Source organism: Patagioenas fasciata, chromosome 14 (assembly GCF_037038585.1).
Source record: "Patagioenas fasciata isolate bPatFas1 chromosome 14, bPatFas1.hap1, whole genome shotgun sequence".
Classification (NCBI taxonomy): domain Eukaryota; kingdom Metazoa; phylum Chordata; class Aves; order Columbiformes; family Columbidae; genus Patagioenas; species Patagioenas fasciata.
This window is the reverse complement of record NC_092533.1, coordinates 4,349,270-4,371,273: the sequence shown is the minus strand read 5'-3', so window position 1 is coordinate 4,371,273 and position 22,004 is coordinate 4,349,270. Positions and strand designations below refer to the sequence as shown.

At 44.8% G+C, this 22,004-nt stretch overlaps 1 protein-coding gene across 9 annotated transcripts in view; it reads right to left on the bottom strand.

The window, feature by feature from the left end:
* Positions 1-22,004, bottom strand: part of EBF1 (EBF transcription factor 1) — a 273,573-nt gene that overhangs the window by 235,347 nt on the left and 16,222 nt on the right. For all 9 annotated transcript variants that reach the window (XM_071814686.1, XM_071814682.1, XM_071814683.1 and 6 more), the window contains exon 6: positions 18,838-18,906. In XM_071814686.1, coding sequence (XP_071670787.1) covers positions 18,838-18,906 — 69 coding nt within the window. The remainder of the gene's footprint in view (positions 1-18,837; positions 18,907-22,004) is intronic.

Below are 22,004 nucleotides of genomic sequence, written 5' to 3'. Positions count from 1 at the left end.
AAAAAAGTGAAAGTGGAAGAGAAAGCGGAAGAGAAAGCATTTTGTAATTCTGTCTTCGGTTTTTAGCAAGGGAACAATTAGAGAAGGAGAGAGGAGAGGAAGTGAAAGAGGGAAAAAAGTGGAGAGGAAGGGAGAGGGGAAGGGAGAGGGGAAGGGAGAGGGGAAGGGAGAGGGGAAGGGAGAGGGGAAGGGAGAGGGGAAGGGAGAGGGGAAGGGAGAGGGGAAGGGAGAGGGGAAGGGAGAGGGGAAGGGAGAGGGGAAGGGAGAGGGGAAGGGAGAGGGGAAGGGAGAGGGGAAGGGAGAGGGGAAGGGAGAGGGGAAGGGAGAGGGGAAGGGAGAGGGGAAGGGAGAGGGGAAGGGAGAGGGGAAGGGAGAGGGGAAGGGAGAGGGGAAGGGAGAGGAAAAATAAAAGGGAGGAGAGGCAAAGAGAAAGAAAAAGGAAGAGGGTGGAAAAAAACAACAACAAAAAAAAGGAAAAATAGAAAGCAGAAAAGTGGAAATAGAAAGAATGCCAAGGCAGACCGGAGGAGAGCGGGCGGTGACAGGCGGGCGCAGCCGCAGCCGCAGCGCTCCCCGGCCCCTCTCCGGCCGCCCCCCCAAACCCCTCACCCCGGGCACGCGCTGCCCGAGCCCCGCGCCGGCACCGCGCGAGTCGTGCGGAGCTTTCGCGGGCGCCAGCGCGGAGCCGCCGCTTCCCGCCCGGGGCCGCTCCGCTCCCCGCCGCCACCAGCACCGCCCGCGGGCGGGCCGGGCAGCGGAGAGACACCGGTCTGAGAGCCGATTAACGGCGGCTACAATGGCACTACTGAGAGCGGGGCGGGGGGGTGGGGAAGAGAAGGAGCAGCGTGTGCCCCGCGCCGCTGCCCTTCTCCTAAAACCCTCACCCGGCCCCTCTGCCCTGCGCACCGCTGGCTTTCGCACGCAGCAGGAGTTTAGAATAGAGCGTGCTCCTAAATTAGCTTTACCATAAATCTTTAAGGCTCTTAAATAAATAAATAAATAAATAGCATTGCTCCCTTTCGCCCTCCTTGTATTTTTTTTTTTTAGCATGCAATTCTCCATCAGTTTCATTCCGTTAGACGTTCCTGACAGCACTGCAGACCCGTTGAGTCCAGATTCTGGGTTTTTTTGTTTTGCTTGTTGTTGGTTGGTTTGTTGTTGATTGGTTGGTTGGGGGGGTAGTGGTGTTGCTTTGGTTTTATTTTGGTTTTGTTTGTTTTGGGGTTGTTTTTGGTCTTGGCAGCAGGCTACTTTCAAACTTTGTGCAAGGCTTTGGGTTTGTTTGTTTTCCTGCTTTCAAATGACATTATGATTTTAATCAAAATGGACTGGTTTCTGGAGAAAGCCAGAACAGACTGGGACTGGGAGGCAGATCGCTTGGGCAGTTTATAGCAGTTCAGAAGAAGGTTTTGTAAACAAACACAGCTCGGAGGTAGAAAAGCAAATACGGTGGGTGAAATCTTGGCCTCCTCTGAAAGCGATGGCACAGCTCAATGGGGCCAGTATTTTCACATGCACATGCAACTTTTCCTCAAGCAAACATGAAACCAACAGAGACGCAGGTAATGGAGAAAACAGCTCCAAATCTACTATTGCCTAAACAGCTTGGTGTTGTCACGGGAGAGCAAAAGAAATACAAATGACAACTGAGTGTGAGAAACAAACATCCTAACAGGTTTTCTGGCTTAAGGAGCCCTCCTGCCCCTGCAATTTTCCCCAAGCATGGGGCAGCATCATGGCCTCCAAGCCAGTACAAGAGGACTCCCCAGGCAAGGACACAGCCACCCTGGGTGCTGAGTGGGACTCCTGCACATCAAAACCTCAGAGGAACCATAGGCACCAAGGTTTCGTGTTCTGTTATTCAAATATTTCACTTGTAAAGCCTGAGGGGAAAAAAAATGGAAAATTGTGGAGAACTAGACGAGGTTGCAGGATTGGGCCATTTAGGCCAAATACGACGGTAAATTCCCCCAGAGTCGGTGTTAACCGAGCGAGGGCACCGATACGTGTCAGTGCTCCTCTGGCCATTTCCACGGGTTGTGATTCCAGCGAGGAGCCCAGTGCAGAGCCATCTGGGCCAAGCTGCGTATGGGACCTTTCCCAGCAGGTACAGGCAGCACCTTGAACCTCTGCTCTGCAGGTGCAAAGCCAGAAGCAGCCACAGCTCTGTCATGCCACACAGAGGGACACTGGAGTGACAGAAAGACAATCTCTTCCAGGAGGAAGAGATGCACACTCTTACTAAAAAGTACAAATTGAAGTCCCTCTACTTGGCTTAAGCCTGTCCCACTTCTTTTCCACACCACCTAACTGCACTAAAACACATCATCAACCTGATGCTGCTGGAGAAGGGGCCAAACCATGAACCTCAAGATTGCTCACCACGTGAACAACTCACCAAGGTGAGAAAGGGCTCCTGGAGCAAAGTCCAAACCCACGTCTGGTCCAGGGTGGGAAGAAAAGTGAGGCAGCAACTGCCAAAAATGTGGGCTGGATCCTGCCAGCCTTTCCACAGCGCAGGGCTGGCATAAGATGCTCCAGCAGAGGTGAACATCTCACTCCTCCTCAAGGCTTTCTGCTGGCCCTTGAGGGCTAAGCAAGCTGAACACAGAGCTGAGGGTTGGGCTCTGCTGGCAGATGACTTTGGGACCTCTCACAGCCAGGGAGACCCCTCCAGACATGGAGAGCCACCACACCATTGTTTTCAGCATCAGAGCCATACTCCCTCTACCTTTGTCCCCTCCTTACTACAGCATGGGAGCATCACATTAAAAAAAAAAAATCAAAGGGAAAACATTAATAAATAATAATCAAGATCATCTGCAGTTTTAATGATAAGCTATTTAATGAATTATAAAGTACCTATAACTCAAAGTATGAGACTGTACATTGTCAAAACTGGCATTAAAGTGTATGGAGATAATTAAGCAATAATGACCTCCACAGAGGGCTTTTCCTGGGAATTAATGACCAGTCGGGAGGAGCTGATGGCTCAAGGCACAAGCAAGGGCCATTAACCCCAGCTGGTCATTAATACCCAGGAAATGCCTGGCACTGAGGTCATTATTGTGAGTATACGATAAAATAAAGGGGGAGCAGTTATTAATATCTGAATTAGGAGGCTGCTTGGAGAGGTGATGTTTGCAGGTACTCAGGTTCATGCCTGACCATCAACCACCTCCAGAGCTCCCAGAACCAGCTGCAACCAGGAACACGCCCCCGACACAAACCCACTCTGGACCCCTGATACCAGCATTTGGGGGCTCTGCCAGCACAACCAGAACCCTCAAGACATCTTTGCAACCAAAGAGAGTAAAAGCAAAACATCCTGACAGCAATGCAAAGTCAGAGGTTTTGTTTCAAACCGAATTTTGGATATTGAATCCTTATGCTTCTCGCAGCTTCAGATCCCCAGTCTCAGGCTCATCTGTCTATGGGGCACATCGTGTAATATAAGTCACACTTTTGGAACCATCACAGCCAAACTCAGGCCCTGGTGCAGCCCTGGCCACTGTTTGCAGTGGGAGCCCCCCAGGCTCCATGCAAAAACAGAAGAGCAGAACAACCTCCTTTCAGCCCAAAGCTGCAGACATCTCTCCCCAACCTCATCATGACTTCAGGGGGGTGTAGAGGAACAGAAGTGTCACCTCCTGATGGGGCAAAAGAAAAGCTAACACAAAGCTGGCCCCACAGGATGGGCCCGCATCCTTCCTGCAGCACCAGGCTGGCACCGGCTCAGCGCCTCAGCCAGGTGCCAGAGACCCTCACCGAGGTGTCAAAGCAGAGCCCAAGACCAAATCTCCACCTGTCTCCAACCCTTAGGAAGGCACGGAAGGATTTGGGGGAACAGTCCCCTGGGATAGATGCCCCAACACCACCTCCCATTCTAACCAGAGGGAGGAATTAACCTGAGCTGGTTTGCTGGGACAGTGAACCCCAGCTGTCCACTGCTCCCAGCCCCACGTTTCCACTGATCTCCCCCGTCCCCCTCTCTGGTACCCACTGAGGAACCTCTGGGAGCCCAGAGTCACCATTACGTTCTCCCCGGCTGTGGGGGCGTGGGGTGTCTGACCCCCAGCCCCACACACGGGGGGGTGGGAGCACAACGCCCACCCCAGCTCCAGTTATCCAGCCCTGTTCTAAATAAACCCGCGAGGGAGCGAGGGGACTTGGATTTTCCACTAGAGCCTCTCTGGTCATTTATTTACCCCAGTGCCATGCTCTTGCACTGAAAACGCATAAACGTACTTGGAGGTGACAATCGCAGAACATTTTGCCCTGTAGGATCACAGCATATGTAAATTTTCACCTACACAAACAAATCCATGATGGCTGTAAATATTGCCAAATTATTCTCTGTAGCAATCGGCGCTAATCACGCTGTTTGTGAGAACATCACAGCGATGTTTGTTGGCAAAATAAAGGATCCCTTTTAGTTTCTTACAATCTGGAAAGAAACCCAGAGCAGCTCCTCAGTCACAAGGTTTCTCCTTCACTATTTACAATCGATTGGAATAAAAAAATTAAGTATCCCACTGGCAATACGGAGTTTCCAACAATTATATGTTAAAAACAGCTCTTGCTTAGCAGAGGGAAATCGCTACATAAGGAAAATTAGTGCTTGTTAGTACATGTAATATTCAGAATCGCAAGTAGAATAAAAGCAGCAATGCAGAAACTGTTATCAGCAGAGAGAAAATTATTCAAGTATGCATTCGAGTAATTCTGCATTTTAATTTAACCCTTTGAAACATTAATCAAACCATGGCTAATTATAGGAATTAAGGAATTAAACGATGGAATCTTCTAAAAGATATTATTTAAAAGGCAGTTTATACAATTACTTGTATAGATGTTTGCTTTAAAGAGGGAAACATTTCTACTGTAATGAAAAGGGTCTTAGAAAATTAAATTAACAAGGGGGGACCAGGCTGATATGAAACTAAATTAGCATCAAATGCAAATTACAGGGTACTTAATGGTAGAAACAGGTGCAGAGCAGGTCCCTAAATGAGATAAATGAATAAAACATCCCTCTGCACAAATGTGGAAGCTGACACAAAGTCAATGATATGAATAATTCAGCAGCCTCCGCACTGCTGTTGAGGTCAGTTTGCCTTGACCTTTGAAACAGGAAGTAAAATTCTGTCCAAATGTGAGTGACTGGAAACGCAGCAGCTATTTGTTGGGAAAAGAAAATCAAAGAAAATGGGGAAATCCAGATTAAAAACCCCAAAATACAAACCCGCGGTGTGCGTGTGAGACTGTGTATGCATACGTATAAAATAATAAACCGAAACACTGTATAAATGCGTCAGCACAAGGAAACCTGAGAAGTGGGAAACCTGTAACATGTTGGAGTCACAGTGGTTAAAGAATATTTGTTTCAGCCTAAAACTCTAAAACAATGTGTGTGTGATATATGAAGATATTTAGGTCATGGTCTGATCTAAGCATGTTCAGAGCTAAATGGTTTCATCTTTCGAAAAATAATCTAGTTGTGCTAAAGGGGATATTAATAGAGTCAAAGTCATTATATTTCAGGCATTAAAGAAATCAAATCATATAAAAGTAGCTGCTCAAAGCCAAACGATCAATCGCTTTCTTTACCTCAAACTTCTTTTTTAATAGAGGAACTGAAGTCTTCTTCTCTGGACTTTTTTACCTGAGCTGCCGATTTAGTGACTGTTGCATTTCAAACATTAAAAAGTCACCGTTTCACACATAAACCACCCTAATAACAGAGTCCAGTGAAGCACAAGCTGTGCAAGTGTGCACGAGTGTGAGAGAGCACTCTCAAAGCAGAAATTGTATAGATACATCTATATTTTACAGAGATAATTTAAATGTAAATAATCCATAAACACAAGTTACTATATTTGTTTCTTTAAAAGACAGAAATCTGGAGCAGCTGCCTTCAATCCAGTGGAATACCTCCAAATTTACATCCTCACAACTAAATGAAGATTTCCATGCCTTTCCCTATGACAAAATACCCAGGTAAAAACATAGGTCATAATTTCTGACTAGATGTAGGACCTTAATTTCAAATTGAATTTGGCACTAGAACAGATGAACAAGGTATGACAAATAACTAATTTCTCCAAGCTGGAAGGAACGGAACAACATCACCCTGCAGCTCGTCTTCTAGGGCAACAAAAGATGTAAGATAACAGTTCTCTCTGCTCTTCCTTTTGTTGTATTGATCTCTTTTTACCTTCTTACCTGTCATCTGCAGAACACGTGTCCCATATCAGGGGCTTTAATTCTATTTGCTACGCTTTGGGCAGGTGAAGCCCAGGAACGGCTCTGCCTCTATGAGGTTTTTTAGGAGTTAAAGCCGGCTCTGGCAGCAGCCACCCTGAAGATGTGTATTAATGAGATAAATAAAAATCAGCCCCGGTATTGCATAATCCCATGTGGCAAACCCAGCGCCGGTAATTTGGGGGTTGAGTTCGCGGCTCAGCTCAGCGCCGGGTTTGTGTGCAAAGCGGCTCCCTCCAAACGCCAGCGCTGAGAACCCAGCTGGTTCTCATTTCCAAACAACCAGTTTCTCTATCCCCAAGTGCTAAAGAAAATAATCCCAGCAATCCATGACTACAGGCTTTCACAGGGACAGCAGTGAGAATTTGATTGGAGAGATAATTAAAGTCATTCCTGAAACTTCCAAGGAAAAGGAGTTGGGGGGAGGAGAGGGGCCAACGGGGACAATGATGCTCGTGTTTAAATTGAACTAAGCAACCAGTTTGGCTTGGAGAAGGAGTGGGGGGGACGCTACTTTTGGGGAATTTGTTTTCCTGAAAATTCTCTCTCCTGCACTCTAATAGTGACAATGTTTGCAAAGAAAACATAATAGACTGTGGCAAGTAGGAAGATTAGAGTCAGGTTTGGAGCCTGGATGTTCCTAATTTGGCAAGAACATGCAGAGGGAAATGCTTTTGCATTCTGGTAAACTTGAATAAAATTATGTACAGCCACTTCAATTAGAAAGGTTTAAAGGGAAATGATACTATAAAAGCAATAAAACCAACTGCTATCTGCTTCAAACACTGAAAACATCTTTTTAAAATTAATGTTTCCTGCAGCCCTGCCGTGAGTTAGAACTGAAATAATTTTAATATTAACGATGTTCAAGAGCAGGTTAATCTAGAGCAAATCATGCGGCTGGATTAGTCCACTACGTCTTTCCAAAACAGTGGAGTAATTTACACCACTCCAGCTGGTGCAGATCAGCAGGGTGTCCCTGGCATCAGGAGAGCGTGAGGTTCTGGCCACAACCGAAAAATAATCATAATGATGATGATTAAAAAAAAAAGCCTTGCTCCCAGCAAAGCTAAATTGTACAACCCCCATGTCACACATCTGCTCTGACCCTCGTCGTCCTGAAATCGGTGTGAAATTCAGAGATGGAGAGAAAGAGTTTAAAGCACTTGTAATCTCTCTGTCTGCACTATCTGCCTTGAGCAGGAAGGAGGGATCCACTCAATGAGAGCTATTCAGGGCCTCTCAATTAACCTGATTAGTTCAGCAGGCTGCTCTCATGAATGACACCTTATCTTGGAAATGAAGGGAAAAAAAACTTCCTCCCTTCTGGAGATCCAGGCGGCCCCCAAAGCCAGAGCAGCGGCGCCCATGGGGACCAGCGCCCCCAGCTCCCCCGGGAGCTGCTTTTGGGGTGGCAGGGGCAGGCAGCCCAGGTGGCCCAAGCGGGGAGGGGGTCCCCCTCTTTCAGAGCCACCCAGGCACATGATGGGATTTGCTGCCACGGTTAACCCTTGGCACGCTGGCAGAGCCGGGCCACGGCGCTGCCGCCAGGTAAGAGATGGAGCAGCCGAGGGGGCGAAGCCCCCGGGAACGCTGCCGTGGTGAAGTGTGTTGTAGTCTGGAACTTGTTTCATATGTGACAGATTAATGAGCGATAACTGGGTTACCATGGCAAAAAGCATTCCCAAAATTCTCTTTTGTTTCCCCGAGAACAGTCTCTTTTTTATTTCTTTTTTTTTTTCAAACCATACCACTTTACAATAACACAAATATTAAGTAACGGCGTGTTATTCCTTCAAGCGCAGATGGCTGTGAATGTCAACAAGGCTGACTGTTACATACAAACTCCAAGAATTAATCAGGGAAAATAGGTGTCTCAATTACAATTATAATACCGAAAACTCAAATTTGTGAATGCCCAGCCGACTTTGAAGGCATTTATTAGAAAAACTCCAGTGCCTTCAGAAGTATTAATGCACTAATGACGCATTAGGGCATGATGTATTAATGTTCTTGTAATTTCTGACAAATTAAGTTACCATTGTCACAGCAGGGCAATCCTTCAGGAAAAAAAAAAGAAGAGAGAGATGTTGCTCTCTCCTGCCACACAGTATACAACAGACGACAATTCATGTACACATAATGGGGTTTAGCAAGTTTTCCTCCTACACCACAATACAGTTTATTCCATTTTTCGGAGTGCCAGAGCTATTACAGATCTCACTATGCTTAAAAAAAAACATATATATATAGTAGATGTAACCTAGGAATTGTTTAGCTCCTTAGGGAAGAGGCTCTGTCTCACTGTGCCACTCACCCAGCAGCACCCAAAGCTTGACCAGCCAAATAGAACCCAGAGACCACTGCAGCCCAGTGACATCTGAGCATGATGCCAACATGCACCAAAAACCCAGAGATTAAAAATAAGGTTTTACAGAGCTGCTTTTACACGTAAGAAGCCCCAGCTTGAGAAACAAATTGGGTCCAAGACCCTAGAAGAGCCCAGGATCGCGCAGGGCCCTCCTTTGTAATGCAGCAGGACTCCCTCATTTTCCCTTAAAAAGGGCCAAATCCTGATCCTGGCTGTGGGGCAGCTCTCACAAAACACGGACAGGTCTTTTTCTTCTTCTGCCTGCATAACCCACAGCGAGACGTGCCGTGGGATGTGCTCCCATCTACAGCCAAATCCCGGCTTGTGCGGGGCTGTGCAAGCGATGCAGAGACAGATGGAGCAGACTGGAGGAGACGCTACCATCAGATCTTAATGGCTCTAATTTTCTCCTTCTTTTACAGCAAAGAACTTTATAATGAATATACAATGCATTTCTCTTTTTCTTGTGTCATCGTTCTACAAAATCTGAATTAGGTAAAGCGGTTTTTAACATCCACTTATCAAAGTGAGTTAACGGCTGGGAAGTCAGCCAGTGGTTGTGTAGTGGTGCAGATGCCAAAAAATCCAACTGAAAGATTGCGTTCAGGGAGATTACAGAGAAGACCTGACTCAACGGGGTGGAAGCGCGTGGTTGTCCTGGTCAGGAGAGCCTGAGAGTCTCCCTGCAAAGTCACGGAGAAAATGAAGGAAAATGATCATCTTTTAAATAGATTCCTTTTAACCCATTATAGACACCAGCTGTATCCTGTACCAATAACTTTTCCAAAGTTTGGAGTCCACAGATGAACAGTTGGCAAAGTCCAAAAGAAGAAGAAAATAAAATGATTTTCTGTCTCCAACAGTCATCGGGACAACACTAACAGGAGGAAGATCCTTTCCTTATTGCTAGACACTCACAGTGGGATATCCATTCTTCCTAACATTTACTTTACACAAAATTTATCCTTTCCAGGGTCACACTCATGTCACTTGGAGGTGTCTAATTTTTTTTTTTTAATTAATACTCAAAAAAATGGTCTAAAGATTCAGCCAATTGAACAATGTGATTGGCTGAAACGGTTTGCAATTCTGATTAGAAAGTCAAGGTGAGAGGAGAGCTGAGAAAACCCAAGTGTACAGGAAGCCTTTAGGACCCTAGCACTATGTCACTGTAGCATTGTCCTTTTTTATTTAACTCAATTTTTCATCTCTTTCTACCCCGATGTGGCACTGGAAGAGTTAAAGAAAACAATAAAAGAACAACTGAGTGTACAGGGTAGGATTTACTGGCATTTACTTTTAATCTATGGTCCTTTGCTCTGTGGCTTATCAGCCCTATGTCAGCCCTTTTTCCTCCTTTATATTTCATGAGGGGACCCACATGCTGGTACTGAGAGACAGAGCCCAAGTGTCTGTAAGCTTTTTGTCAGGTAAAAAGAGAAGAAAAAGGAAAGGAACAAGAGGAAAAGCAAAGCTAAGAGGCATCTATTAGATGTCACTAGGCTTTTGTATTCATGTCAATGATTCAGGATTAGAGTATTTGAAATAATCTTATTGAGAGAACTCAAAAGCCCCACAGAGGGAAAGGCTGCTCGGTAGCATATGGCAGAGCAGCGGACAATATCTTATTAAGGATGTGTTAGCTAACACCATTACTTTTTATATTACATTACTGAACTATTGTGCCTCAGCCGGTTAGTGGGATGGCACAGTTGTGGAATGCCATTTTGGACGTCACCCTGTTGTTACAAAACAGGAGAGATTTGGCCAGGCATGCCGGCCGTGGGGACGATGGTGGTGATGCTGCTCCCTGGTCCCCCCCGGACCGCTGGGAAGGGCAATCCCCACTTCACTGGCAAAGGGGAACGCGATGTCCCCAAGTGCCCTGATGACCACTCTGCCCTCGCTGTGGGTGACACCATCCAGTGCCCACCCACCCTGTCCCCCCCAAAATTCGGGTCCTTGCCTTTCAGGACTGGCTCACTCCCCACTGCGGGGAAAACCAGGGGTGTAGAGGGTGATTTCTGCCATATCACCAACAAAAAATCCCAAACTGCTGCCAAACTCAGCTTCTTGTCAGATGAAGGGAATTTAATTTTGTTGTAGTGAATGCTGTTAGTCTAAAAATCTCTCTTTGCTCTTGGACAAAAGCTTGTAATTGGAGAAATAGCTCTTTTTAAAGTTATCTTCATCTGCCTACACCTTTAGAGGCAGCAAGAACCCAAAGACAAAACAGCACTGTTCGTGGCATTTCAATGATTGCCGTGAAAGGCTCTATATCTGGGTCACCTTACTACTGCCCAGTATATAATTTCAGTGACTTGAAATGAAGCCTTTTAATGACTTATTTCATATAGTTCGCATATTAACAGCACCAGAAAATTTGTTTTCACATTTCCTATTTCCAAACACTGTTTTTAAAAAGTGAGTAGAAAATTATTCATTCTGCTTTAAAAAACCAAACAAACAAAACCTCTAAAATACTGTCCTTAGCAAAAAAAAACAACAAGTAAACACTCATTTGATACAGTAATATATTCTGATCACAAACTACCTATGCAAAGTTGCTAATGTGACACACTGGGAACTTTGTATGGCTTTTCTGTACTTTTCCAGAACTGTTAGAGAAAAATTATGCTACAGCAAAAAATTCATACCAGTATTTACCACCACTACTACTACAGAGACTTGCTGCTCTCTCAGGACAACACTAAATCCATTTCTAGAAAGTTATCTCAGTCATGATTTACACAGAAACCTACAATTGTTTCTTACTCTCTTCTAAGTTTATTAGTTAGATGTTGTACTAAAATTATGTATCTCCATCGGGCAGAAATGAACTTGAATTTAGCAGAGTTATTTTGATGTGGCCAGTTACTTATAAGAATACATTTTGGTGGCTAGAACATGCAAACATTTATGACAACTCGGAGGAAGAAAACTACTCATACTCCTCAGCTTGTGCAAAATAAGGCTTGGGTTATGTTTTTACCCAATAAACGCTGGGATACGTTTTTCATGTTCAGAACAATTTTAGCTAATCTGCATTAAAACTGAGGATGATCTTCGCAAATACATTTTCCTGTCACTCTTATTCTTACGAGCATTCCCACTGTGACAAAAAATACAGAAGTAAGTCAGGTGTTAAGATGGGATAGAAAATTGATCCACACCAGGAACAGTGTCTACATGTATATGCACATGAGAAAAAGCCAGTACTTTTTTCCCCCCCAAAAATGCCCACTCTTGAGACTGAGAAAAGGTGGCACTGAGCTGCATGGAGCCGGGGACCCCACAGTGCTGAGCGCATCCTCCCTGCTGCAGGACACGCTTTGGAGTAGGAGTTCATGTTGAGAAATGGGTAGGTAGGAATAGCACATTCAGAGTTTTGTGACCAGAAACAAAGGGACAAATCACCCTGCCAGGCCCAGGGATCCTCCTGGGATCATCCCAGTGCACTTGGAGCTATCCTAACACTGCAGGAGGTCACTGTGGAGAGGCAGCCAAATTTTTTAAGCACCTCTAACCTTGGATACCCAAATCCTGCTATCTGAATGAGCAGCAGAGTAATCCACAAGGTCTCAATTAAACCTTGGGGTGCTCCTCTACACAAGCAAACTCATCGGCTCTTCAGGATGGTCTTGAAGGAGTTAGACAAGCCGGTGCAGTCTCCTAAAATTGTTAATCCTTGCTGACCAAGACTGAGATTTTCAGCAAGAGCCCAAGGGACTTGGTGAGCTGCCGGCAGCCACAGCCCTGAAAGCAATGGGTGCAGAGCTGTTCACCCCGGGCTCACCCGAAGCAGAGCAGAGCTACGTGGACATTGGGGCAGCAGGTCCAGCGTATCCCATGCGTGCACTCAACTCACTTTTTTGGACTGACAGCACAACTGGTCAAGCCCCAAAGGGCTGTGTGTGAGCACTAAAGATGGTGGTCAAATGCGAAAAGCAATAGAGTAGACTGGTGTTCAGTTTCCCTCGTACCTGGGACATTCAGTGCAAGCCTGAGTTTTTTATTCTCCATAGAAAAACTTCAGTCTCAATTTTTAAACTGCAGCAGGAGAAGCACTTCTCTTCAGGAATGCAATCACCAGCTACCCAGAGACTACACAGCATTTAGCACAATGAGGCTTCTTTGAGACAGGAGCCTCTGTTATATCACCATGATATTAAATAGTAATAATCAGGCATAAGATCGTAGTGAAATAAAGCCCAAAACACTGGCTGCAGATTCAAAAGGCATCACTGAGAGAAGCAAGTTACTATTAGAGCAGTGTGAAATGTTTGCAGTGAAACCCAAAACCACATAAAACTTGCCTGGTTTGGGGTTTTATAACAAAGTGAAAACTCAGAACAGGTTTGCTGAGAAAATCACAAACCTCCTGAGTGAAGCTGAGACCAAAATAAGGTTTTGCATAATAGTTTTGAGATTATACGAAAATCCTTATACTTGGGGGCAGAGGGGAAAGAAATCAAACAAACAGTAAGCAGAAGCTGGTTTGATCCTGCACAAGTTTTCTCGACCCCAAGAGCAAAATTAATGGATTTTGAAGCAGCAGCGATATGTGCCAACCCCAGCAGGCTGAAACCAAGAGATTTTTGCAAGAACTCTTGCAAAGTTACCCCCAGCTCTAGCGATTTCTTCATCAGAAAGAGGACTGACACCAGACGCATTAGGACTGCTGGTAGAGGGCCGAGCATGTCTGACTCTCTGTGTGAGAAGCATCTACTGATCAGTCTCCAGTTTATCTCACGAAGACACAAAATGCCTTTGGTTGCCTAAGTCATGTGGGAAATGTTTTGGATAATGCTTCTCAGATGCATCAATCACAACCAAATCCTCAAGGATGTGTGTTTCAGTCCCTCCCCTCTGAGAAACGCATGGGTTCACAGGCTCCGGGGGCTTGCACGAAACGCTTGAGGCCAACTCCTGCCCGTCTGAACACCCTGCTTAGAGGCCCTAAGGGTTCAGTCGGCACAGCCTATAAAGACAGCCTGGGAGACATCTCTGTGCAGTGCTGGGGGTGTCCTCTGTCACCCTGTTTCTGCTCCCCGCACTCCCTCCCTGCTGGATCAATAACTCCCATCTGGCGCTGGAAGGGGCACAGCAATGAGGTGGGCTCTTTCTAGCACAAGACGCAGGAGAACTGCCAAATATTCAGGCCCAGGAGCATTTCTCACCCATGTCTTGACATCTATCAAAGAGATTCATGCCTGCCCTCTTGCGTGTAAAACTCACCCAAGGATGCAGGACAGATGGGACCCACAGCCTTTTGCAGCCCCATCACCAGTGTGAGCAAGCAGAGGGGAGGAGGACACCTTCCTCTGACCCCACGCTGCCAGGTTCAGGTACCCACATGGCCAGGGGGACAAAGACCTGGGACCACTCCCAAATCACCTGGCATCTTCTGCCGCTTTTCTGTGACACTGGTGCTATGACCAGCCTGTGTCCCTGGCTGGGGATCGGCTGTGGCTCTGATCCCATTCCCTGCAACAAAGCAGCTCCCTCCCAAGCAAAACACCCAGCTTGTCCTCTCCTGAAGCTGGCCCGCTCTGCCATCCCCCCCACATCTCCATCACCCTCCCTCCGGGCATGGAAATCTGCTGCAAAATATATTAATTGCCACATCTGCCTAACAAGTGTATTTGTGAGGAGGATGCAGTGAGCGCAATACAGTCCTGTGTGTCATTTTTCCACCTGCCTGGTATTTAGGATGAAAAGATGATCAGGCCCGTAAAATACAATCCACTATGCAATGACTTGTAAAGTGGTAAAATGGAGACACTGAAAGTCATTCATGCCTCTTTTCATGTCATTGCAGAGTGAAATCCTACCCCCAAACATAAAGTTTTTCAGCTTAAAGACTGAAAGATCTCAAAAACATATGTAGGTAGGCTGGCTTCCTCCATAGCTGTGGCAGCTGGGGACAGATTACATAGAGCCTGGCCAAGCATCCCATACCGCAGGTGTCAAAAGCACACAGGCCTTCCAAACACTTGTAGCAGGTCATGCGTTAAAACGTACCTTGGTGTCATCAGATAATAAAGTAGATAATAAAAATATATTACAGCCTTCAGTCTATGTGTTGCCAACTGCTGCTTCAAGGACAAGAGCCCTGATAACTTCAATATGTGGCCAGACAAGGGCTAGAGGAAACCCTGGTCATCCTCAGGCTGACCTGCCACCTCAGGGCACCCAGGCTCACCCAGGAGAGCTCCAGCACCAAGCCCATTCTCTTACACCACAACTAAAACGTACCTATCCCAAAGAAAGACGGTCATGAGATTTCTTAAGCAGGGCTCACCTGTATCACTAAATCTCAGCGCAGCCAATTTCAAGTCACTGTCATCAGCCTGCTTGTGTGCTCTGGGAAATGCAAAATTTGGGGTGGACCAGCAGTGGCCAAACGGGCCATGTAATGTCACAAGCTGGTGTTATATGGTATAGATTCTAAATGCTGAGATGTTTCTGCCACTATATTTGGGATTGCAGTGGTTATTCCTATTTTATCAGTCAGTAGGACTCCTGTTTACTGGATGCAGCCATAAAAGGTAACGAAGCCCCAGCAGACACAGGCAACACCATTAAATATCGGTCCCAACAACTGTAAATTGGGTTTAAAAGTTTGGAACACAATGCCAAGAGAGAAGCCGCTTTCCTGAACCAAGGAATAACAGAAAGCCCCACTTTCTCCCCTATGTGACTTTTGTCATTATCATCTTTTCTGATTCTTACAAAGCAAACCTAATTAGGAATCTTTCTCATTAGTCTTCCAGAAAAATTAGCACAGCTTATGCTAATTACTCCTGTAAAATTTAATAAACTCGTTGAAATGGGAATAGTCTAATGAGGTTTTATTTATTGAACTAAGATAACTGTAAGGAAAAGGGTTAGGCCACCAGGATATCCAGAGTGGTAATAAAACTACAATTTATTCAATTTCTTCACAGGAATTTTATTGCAAACCTTTTAAATTCAAATGTGAGTTACAATTTGAAAGTTAAATCGATCTAGAATTTAATTTAATAACAGGAAGTGCTCTCTGTTTTCTTTAAGTGTGATTACAATGCAGCCCTGCCACTGCACTTGTAGGAGGAATTGTGCATTTGTGTTGTGACAATAATACCCCTTTTAAAATGAGTTCCTGTTCATCAGAGCTTCATCTCAACACATGTAACTGAATTAGTGATAAAATATACAGGCTATGCTAAGATGATGATTCAGACACACACATGTTTCCAAGAAACTCCCTTGAAATGACTGCTCTATGAGCATAATAGATTTATTTAGTTCTCCAGAGAAAATTTAGATTGCTGTGAGTATAAATTTCTTTAGATCCCTTTCACTGCTATATCTGCTGATACCGTAATACAGCAAAGTATAAAGCAATTTTATAAAGGATAAAATCATATCTTGTTTCAAACGCAACTACAGACTCTTTTTTTAAAGCCCACATTTTGATTAAATAAAGATATACGATTTATTTTCATATATATCTAGTGTTTGAAAAAGAACACAACACATGTAACTTCCAAGCTGCCAAACAGCCTCTTCGCCAAGTTCACTAAACCACCACAAAGACAGAGCTCTCTCTATCCCAAGTTTCTCTAGCCTCATCAAAGAGAATTAATCAATCTGAAATAGTATTCCGGCGTGTAAGAAGAGGATAGCATTTCCATGTAAGTACATAAGTCAAAAATCCCATGGATAGACCCTACGTTAAAGTCTAAGTTAGGTCAGAGTCTGTGGATTCATAGGGTTTGATGCAAGAGTTAGATTAAATCCATAGGCAAGGCTTTATCAGAACGCAAGGCATGTGGGAGCGCTTTAGCCCAAATGGTAAATGAATTCTGTAAGCTCACATGCAAATAAAAATAGCTAAATATGGGTTTGCGTATCAATTGACATAATAGTTAAAAATTGTGTGCATGGAGAAGTGACAATAGAGTACAACTACACACATGTGCTGATTTGCACAGGCATTTTAACACTAGAACAATTTTAAAGGACTCATTTTAAGGTAAAAAAAGCTCCACATAGATCACTGCGTCCTTTCCAAACTAAAAGGCAGGGGAAAAAAAAAAATGAATAGGATAAATGTCACAAGAAACATCAGTAAAGCCACTAACTGTATAAAGCACATACTTATTTGGCCTAAATTGTTTGAACTAGCCCCGGCCAAGAAAAGGTTTTAAGTACCCTACTGGGACAGATGCGAAGCGGCAACAATAGAAGCCACACTAATGCAATCCAGGTAACACAATACTGTTTCAAAAACATGGGGAGGGCTAATTACAGTACTGCTGAGTCAAATTCCTTATACCACTGCAACCCACAGGAACAGGTCAAAATCAAATGTTATTCAAACCACAGTCATATCAACCTTCTGTATCAAAGTCACAATTTAAAACCAAGAGAAGAACTTAAAAGCTTAACCCATTCACAAGCCAAGCGTGATTCAGTATGGGAGGTAAGGTTTGTATCATCACCTTCAGATTACGTTGAGCTCACGTTTTAGAAACTGCCTTCAGAACCTTTTGCACCAATTCATTTAAATACCGATAAATTGATCACTGCTAGGAAACTAAATCTGTTTTTTTTCCATGTAACTGTTTTCCTCATTTTGCAGGAAACACATAACAGACAGCATCCCCGGCTTTCACCATTTAAAGTGCTTTGCAACTAGCAGTTTTGCATACTAGATAGTTAAACAAAATATTTCCGTAAACCTGCCATTAGCATCTTAACATCTCACTTTCCAGTACAATGAAAAATTCATGTGAATTTTGTAGCTTTCATGTCACTCAAAATGCCACTCTTAACACCATGTTTATAGTGTTCAACTCTGCAGCACGCTTATAAAACACATCTCTACACAGATTTCACTGTGGGGTTTTCACCCCCCCACTTTCCCTAGTACCACCTAATGCTCACAGAAGATGAAAATATGCCTAGGTAAAGCAGATAGAAATATCTTCTGAGATTTAAACATTCTTAGGATTACATATTATAGCTAATCAAAACATCTGCTACAAGCTTCCAGTAGATGCACTTCCTCACCAAATTCTAACAAGCATGGAAAATCTGAGAGTCTGGATGAGCACAAAGCCCAACGAGGCTCTGCCAGAGCCCTGGACCGCGTGTGGCACTCGACACGGCAAACCCTCTGCACTCCCTTTCATGTTTCATAAAAACGGATGCACTGGCACAGAAGACAGTTTAAACTTTATGCAGCAAGCATGAACTCAGGCAATAATGCAAGAAGAAGCACACTACTCCATACTCTCACCCCTATATGTATAGGTAGCTTCCCTTCAGGGTCCCTGTACCCACACGTTGGTGGAGGGGTGTCGCTTCCCCCAGCTGATCACAGACACTTTCAGTACTTCATGGTCATTTAACTCCTCTAGAGTAATGCTGCATAATAACCTGGTTATCCCACATGGCTTTGGACAACGAGTTTGGGCAATTAAAATGTAAAAATGACTTTTTGGCTACCATTTTGCACGATTTGCAAGCACAGAAACTATGCATGGCTCCGAAAAACTCAAATAGATGTATCGCACAACAGTGATTTACTTGGTGATGTCAGATTAGCATTATGGATCTGTTTAAAAACACAATAATTAAGACAGGCAAAAACAAATTAATCAACTGACAATACAGTCAAAATCATATTCCAACCAACAGAAAATAACAGGAGGGAAAAAAAGTACTTTGCAGATCTATTTTTTTAACTGTTTTTATGCATAAATAAAAACCTTAAAATGTAGATGGATTGCATCCAACGGAACTACTGTAGCTAAAAGTGATAATGATTCAAACATTTTTCAAATAAAAGTTAAATATTTATAAGCGCCCAACCACATTTCATAAATCACAAACTATTATTATTTTATTCCTGAAGCTTCCCTGGCACAGCATGGGAATTGAGCCGCAGAAAATCAGAAAGAAAAATCTCCTCTTTATGCACATGAATCAGTTGCAAGAACCAGAGCCCTCCAAAGAGCAGGTCGCTCCGTTATCCTCCATATGGCCCTTCCATGGCAATCGCGATTGCAAAGCACAACTAATTCGGTATCAAAAACAAAATTTCATCCGCATATACTCCTAATTCTTCCCCATTAGCAACACAGGGCAGGTGTTTCATTATAATGAGGAGAGGGGGGAAAAAAATGAAAGGAAACAATAGCAGTCCTTACCTGTCAATTATCACTGGATCTGATGGAGTCTCATTTCTGTTGCCACAGCTTTTCTTGTCACAACAGCGGCTATAGAGCAAAAGTGAAAGGATTTAGTGCGACCATTACACTGTAAAATCATCATTACGAACACGGTAGGTTCAAATTGCCGGCTAGAGTTACCGCTCGGTCCCTGCCTGGAAATCAGTCAAATGTAGTGGGTCACATATGGGTTAATTACTATGTTTAACTTCTTGCACAGCTGGTTAGCAACAGAAAATATAAAAAGAGAGGGGTTTTGCCCCTTTCACAAATAATAATTCAAGGATAACCCGAAACAGGGAGAACTGCCTATTCGCAGCCTCTTTTCCACAGGGTTTAACAGTTGTCCTGTGTACACTCGCACACAAAATAAAGCAGCTTTTTCCCTGCTGAGCCTGGTTTTTAGATTCGCTTGACGTTTATGTTACACATGCTGTTCCCGCTTCTGCACACAGATGAATTCCCAGCTACCGGGAAACCTCCCTCCGAAATCTGAAAGCACAATTATTCTCCCTCTAAGAAACGCTGTTGTTAATGGGGAAGCCAAAATGCAAGTACCATCAGCAGTGGGTTTTAATGCTTAAGCGTGCCTGTTTCCCCAAGTTTTCCAAGCATGTTAACAATCGCTAATGCCACATAGAGCACAGCTCCGGCGGCTGGTGCCCTGCGCCAGCTCGGATACAAAGCAGGCATGTGAAATATAAGCTCCATCTCTTAAAGCCCTGCTCCATCGCTGACCTCTAGGCTGGGATTCTTTTAAGCTAAGGGTGGCTCATTGTTTCCTAAGAGAGGTTAAATTGTTGTTTGTGATGATTCCTTGTCAGGGGTTATTGTCCATTAGGAGGCATAAATACATTGCAGGTAAACTCACAGGCAATGTAGGTGTTTCTGCTCAGGGTGAGAATCCCTCCTGCTGCATCTAGAGCTGGGGCTGAGCAGCACGGGGGCTGCCCTGCTCTCCCCAGCAGCTCATGTAAACCCACCAGAACAAGGCACAGCTGTGTAGGTGAGCAAAGCCTCAGGCTTTCACCCACCTGCTCATCCCAAAGAGAAAACACCCACCCAGCAAGGAAAACTGCTGTTTGGTGACATCCCTTAACAGAAAATCAAGGCTGCAAGCAATGAAAGAAAAATATCAGGAAGCTCCTGGTCTTCCCAAGGTCTCCCTGGTCCCCAGGGACCTCATGGATGAAGCCTGGGCAGCTCCTGTGGGGTGATGTCTACAGGGGGCCTGGGGACAGGGAGCAGGGACCCCATCCCATGGTGGCACCAGGTGACACGCAGTGAAGACCACCCAGTTTACTCTCCCTGGCCAGACCTGAGCACATCTCTCCATTCAATAAACTTTATGGTAAACCTCAACCACACGCGGCCAAATCTTTGGAAACCACCGAGCTTGTTCCAAATGGCATCCCGGGGACCTGCCTATCGCCCTTATTTCAGCAGCTGGCAGAAGCAACCACTGCTTGCATTCCCAACCCAGATGAGCTATTCTTTTTTTACCCAGAAGGTGGAAGAACATGAGGGCAGGAAGAAGCCCTCAGAAGTGCCACACTATATAAATAGCCCTGTTGGGAGTATGACAAAGGTTCTCTTGTGCTGCTGAACAATAGAGTGAATAATATACAGTTACCCACCAAGATTAGCAATAAAGCAACTAACCACACTAAAGATAACAAAAGAAAAAAAGGGGGGGAATGGCCTTTTGCAAAAAGAGCCTGTTTAAACATGGTTTAAAAAAAAATTGTTTTCAAAGAGAGGAAAATACATAATTCTTTTTACCGCAAAAAGCTTCAAGGCAACTATTCAGGGCTGAAACTTTGCACAGTTAACACATGTGCGGTATCTTCATTTTGGTGGAAGTTACATTGTTTGAGATTGCCAAAAAAAACTGCTTAATTTTACAGCACAATACCACAATTGATCCACCAGAAAATGCAAGAGCCTTGGCACCCAGAAAGTATTAAAATTTAGGAAGGAATAAAATATGCTGTAGGTAAATAGTCATGGGGATGTTCGGGGGGGCTTTTTGCCTATAAAAGGACTTCTCATTGGAGCGCAGCTAGAATGTGTGGGGTGAGAAAATTTACCCACAAACAAGGCAATAAAAACTGCTAATCATTTTTAAATGATTAAAATGTAATTAGAAACAGAGTTGGCACAAGTTAAGACAATGCAGTTCTTGTGACTGAAGCGAATCAGGGCTAGTCCTGACATTCTCACAGCAGACGGGAGGGACAGAAATTGCCTCACTTACTCAGGCGAGCAAAGGTTCCCAGGCTCCCAGCCTGAGACGAGCAGATACCACCATCCGTGCACCAGCGGGCCCAGAGCCCAGCACCTTCCCGGGGCACTAACCCAGCGGGAGAGGCGGCCACGAGCGCCCGGAGACAGGGACACCTCAGTGTCACCTCCTGCTGCCAGCGGGATGGAGTCAGGCGCCGGCCAACGGGGACAACCCAGCTTTGAGAGTGGGGGAAATGCCACGTTGCTCACTGGGTGGCCCCCTCGTTTGGCTGGGGTGGGGTGCACCCCAATAATCACGAGTAACAGTAGGAGACCTCACTCCTTGCACCACAATTTGAGAGTGAATTTGAGGATGGAATGGATGTGCGGCTGGCATGTCCCATTGCCTGGTGGCTCTGTGACGTGAAAGGAGACCTCAAATGTTCTTTCATGTTCTAGATAATTGGTTTTTAAATCTTAAATTGCCTTTTGCATTTTTTTCCCCCAACAGCAGAATCCAAGGCTTTTTCTACCCCAGTTTTTCTATGTGGAGAATTAAAACATCATGTAAACCCTGAGTTTGAGACCTGGTTGCACGGAACAAGAAGTGTTTTTAATTCAGCTTGCCTCGAAAGCTTTGGCCTTTAGTGCCTACTTAACGCTTGCAAAAAAAAAGGTTCCTAAATATTCAACACCCTTTCTCCTTTCTCTGAGGAATTAAAAATTCCCAGGAGCTTCTCCCAGTCACCCAGAAACCTTCCGGCTCCCAGCAGGGCTCTGTGACAGTGCAGGGAGAGGCACCAAGTGCTGGAGGGCAAGGATTTGTCCTCGCTGTGCCTCCGTGACACCCATTCTTCAGTAGGGCAACAAGCTCGGGCACAACATCATGCTGGCCCACAGGAAAAAGCCTGTAAAAATTC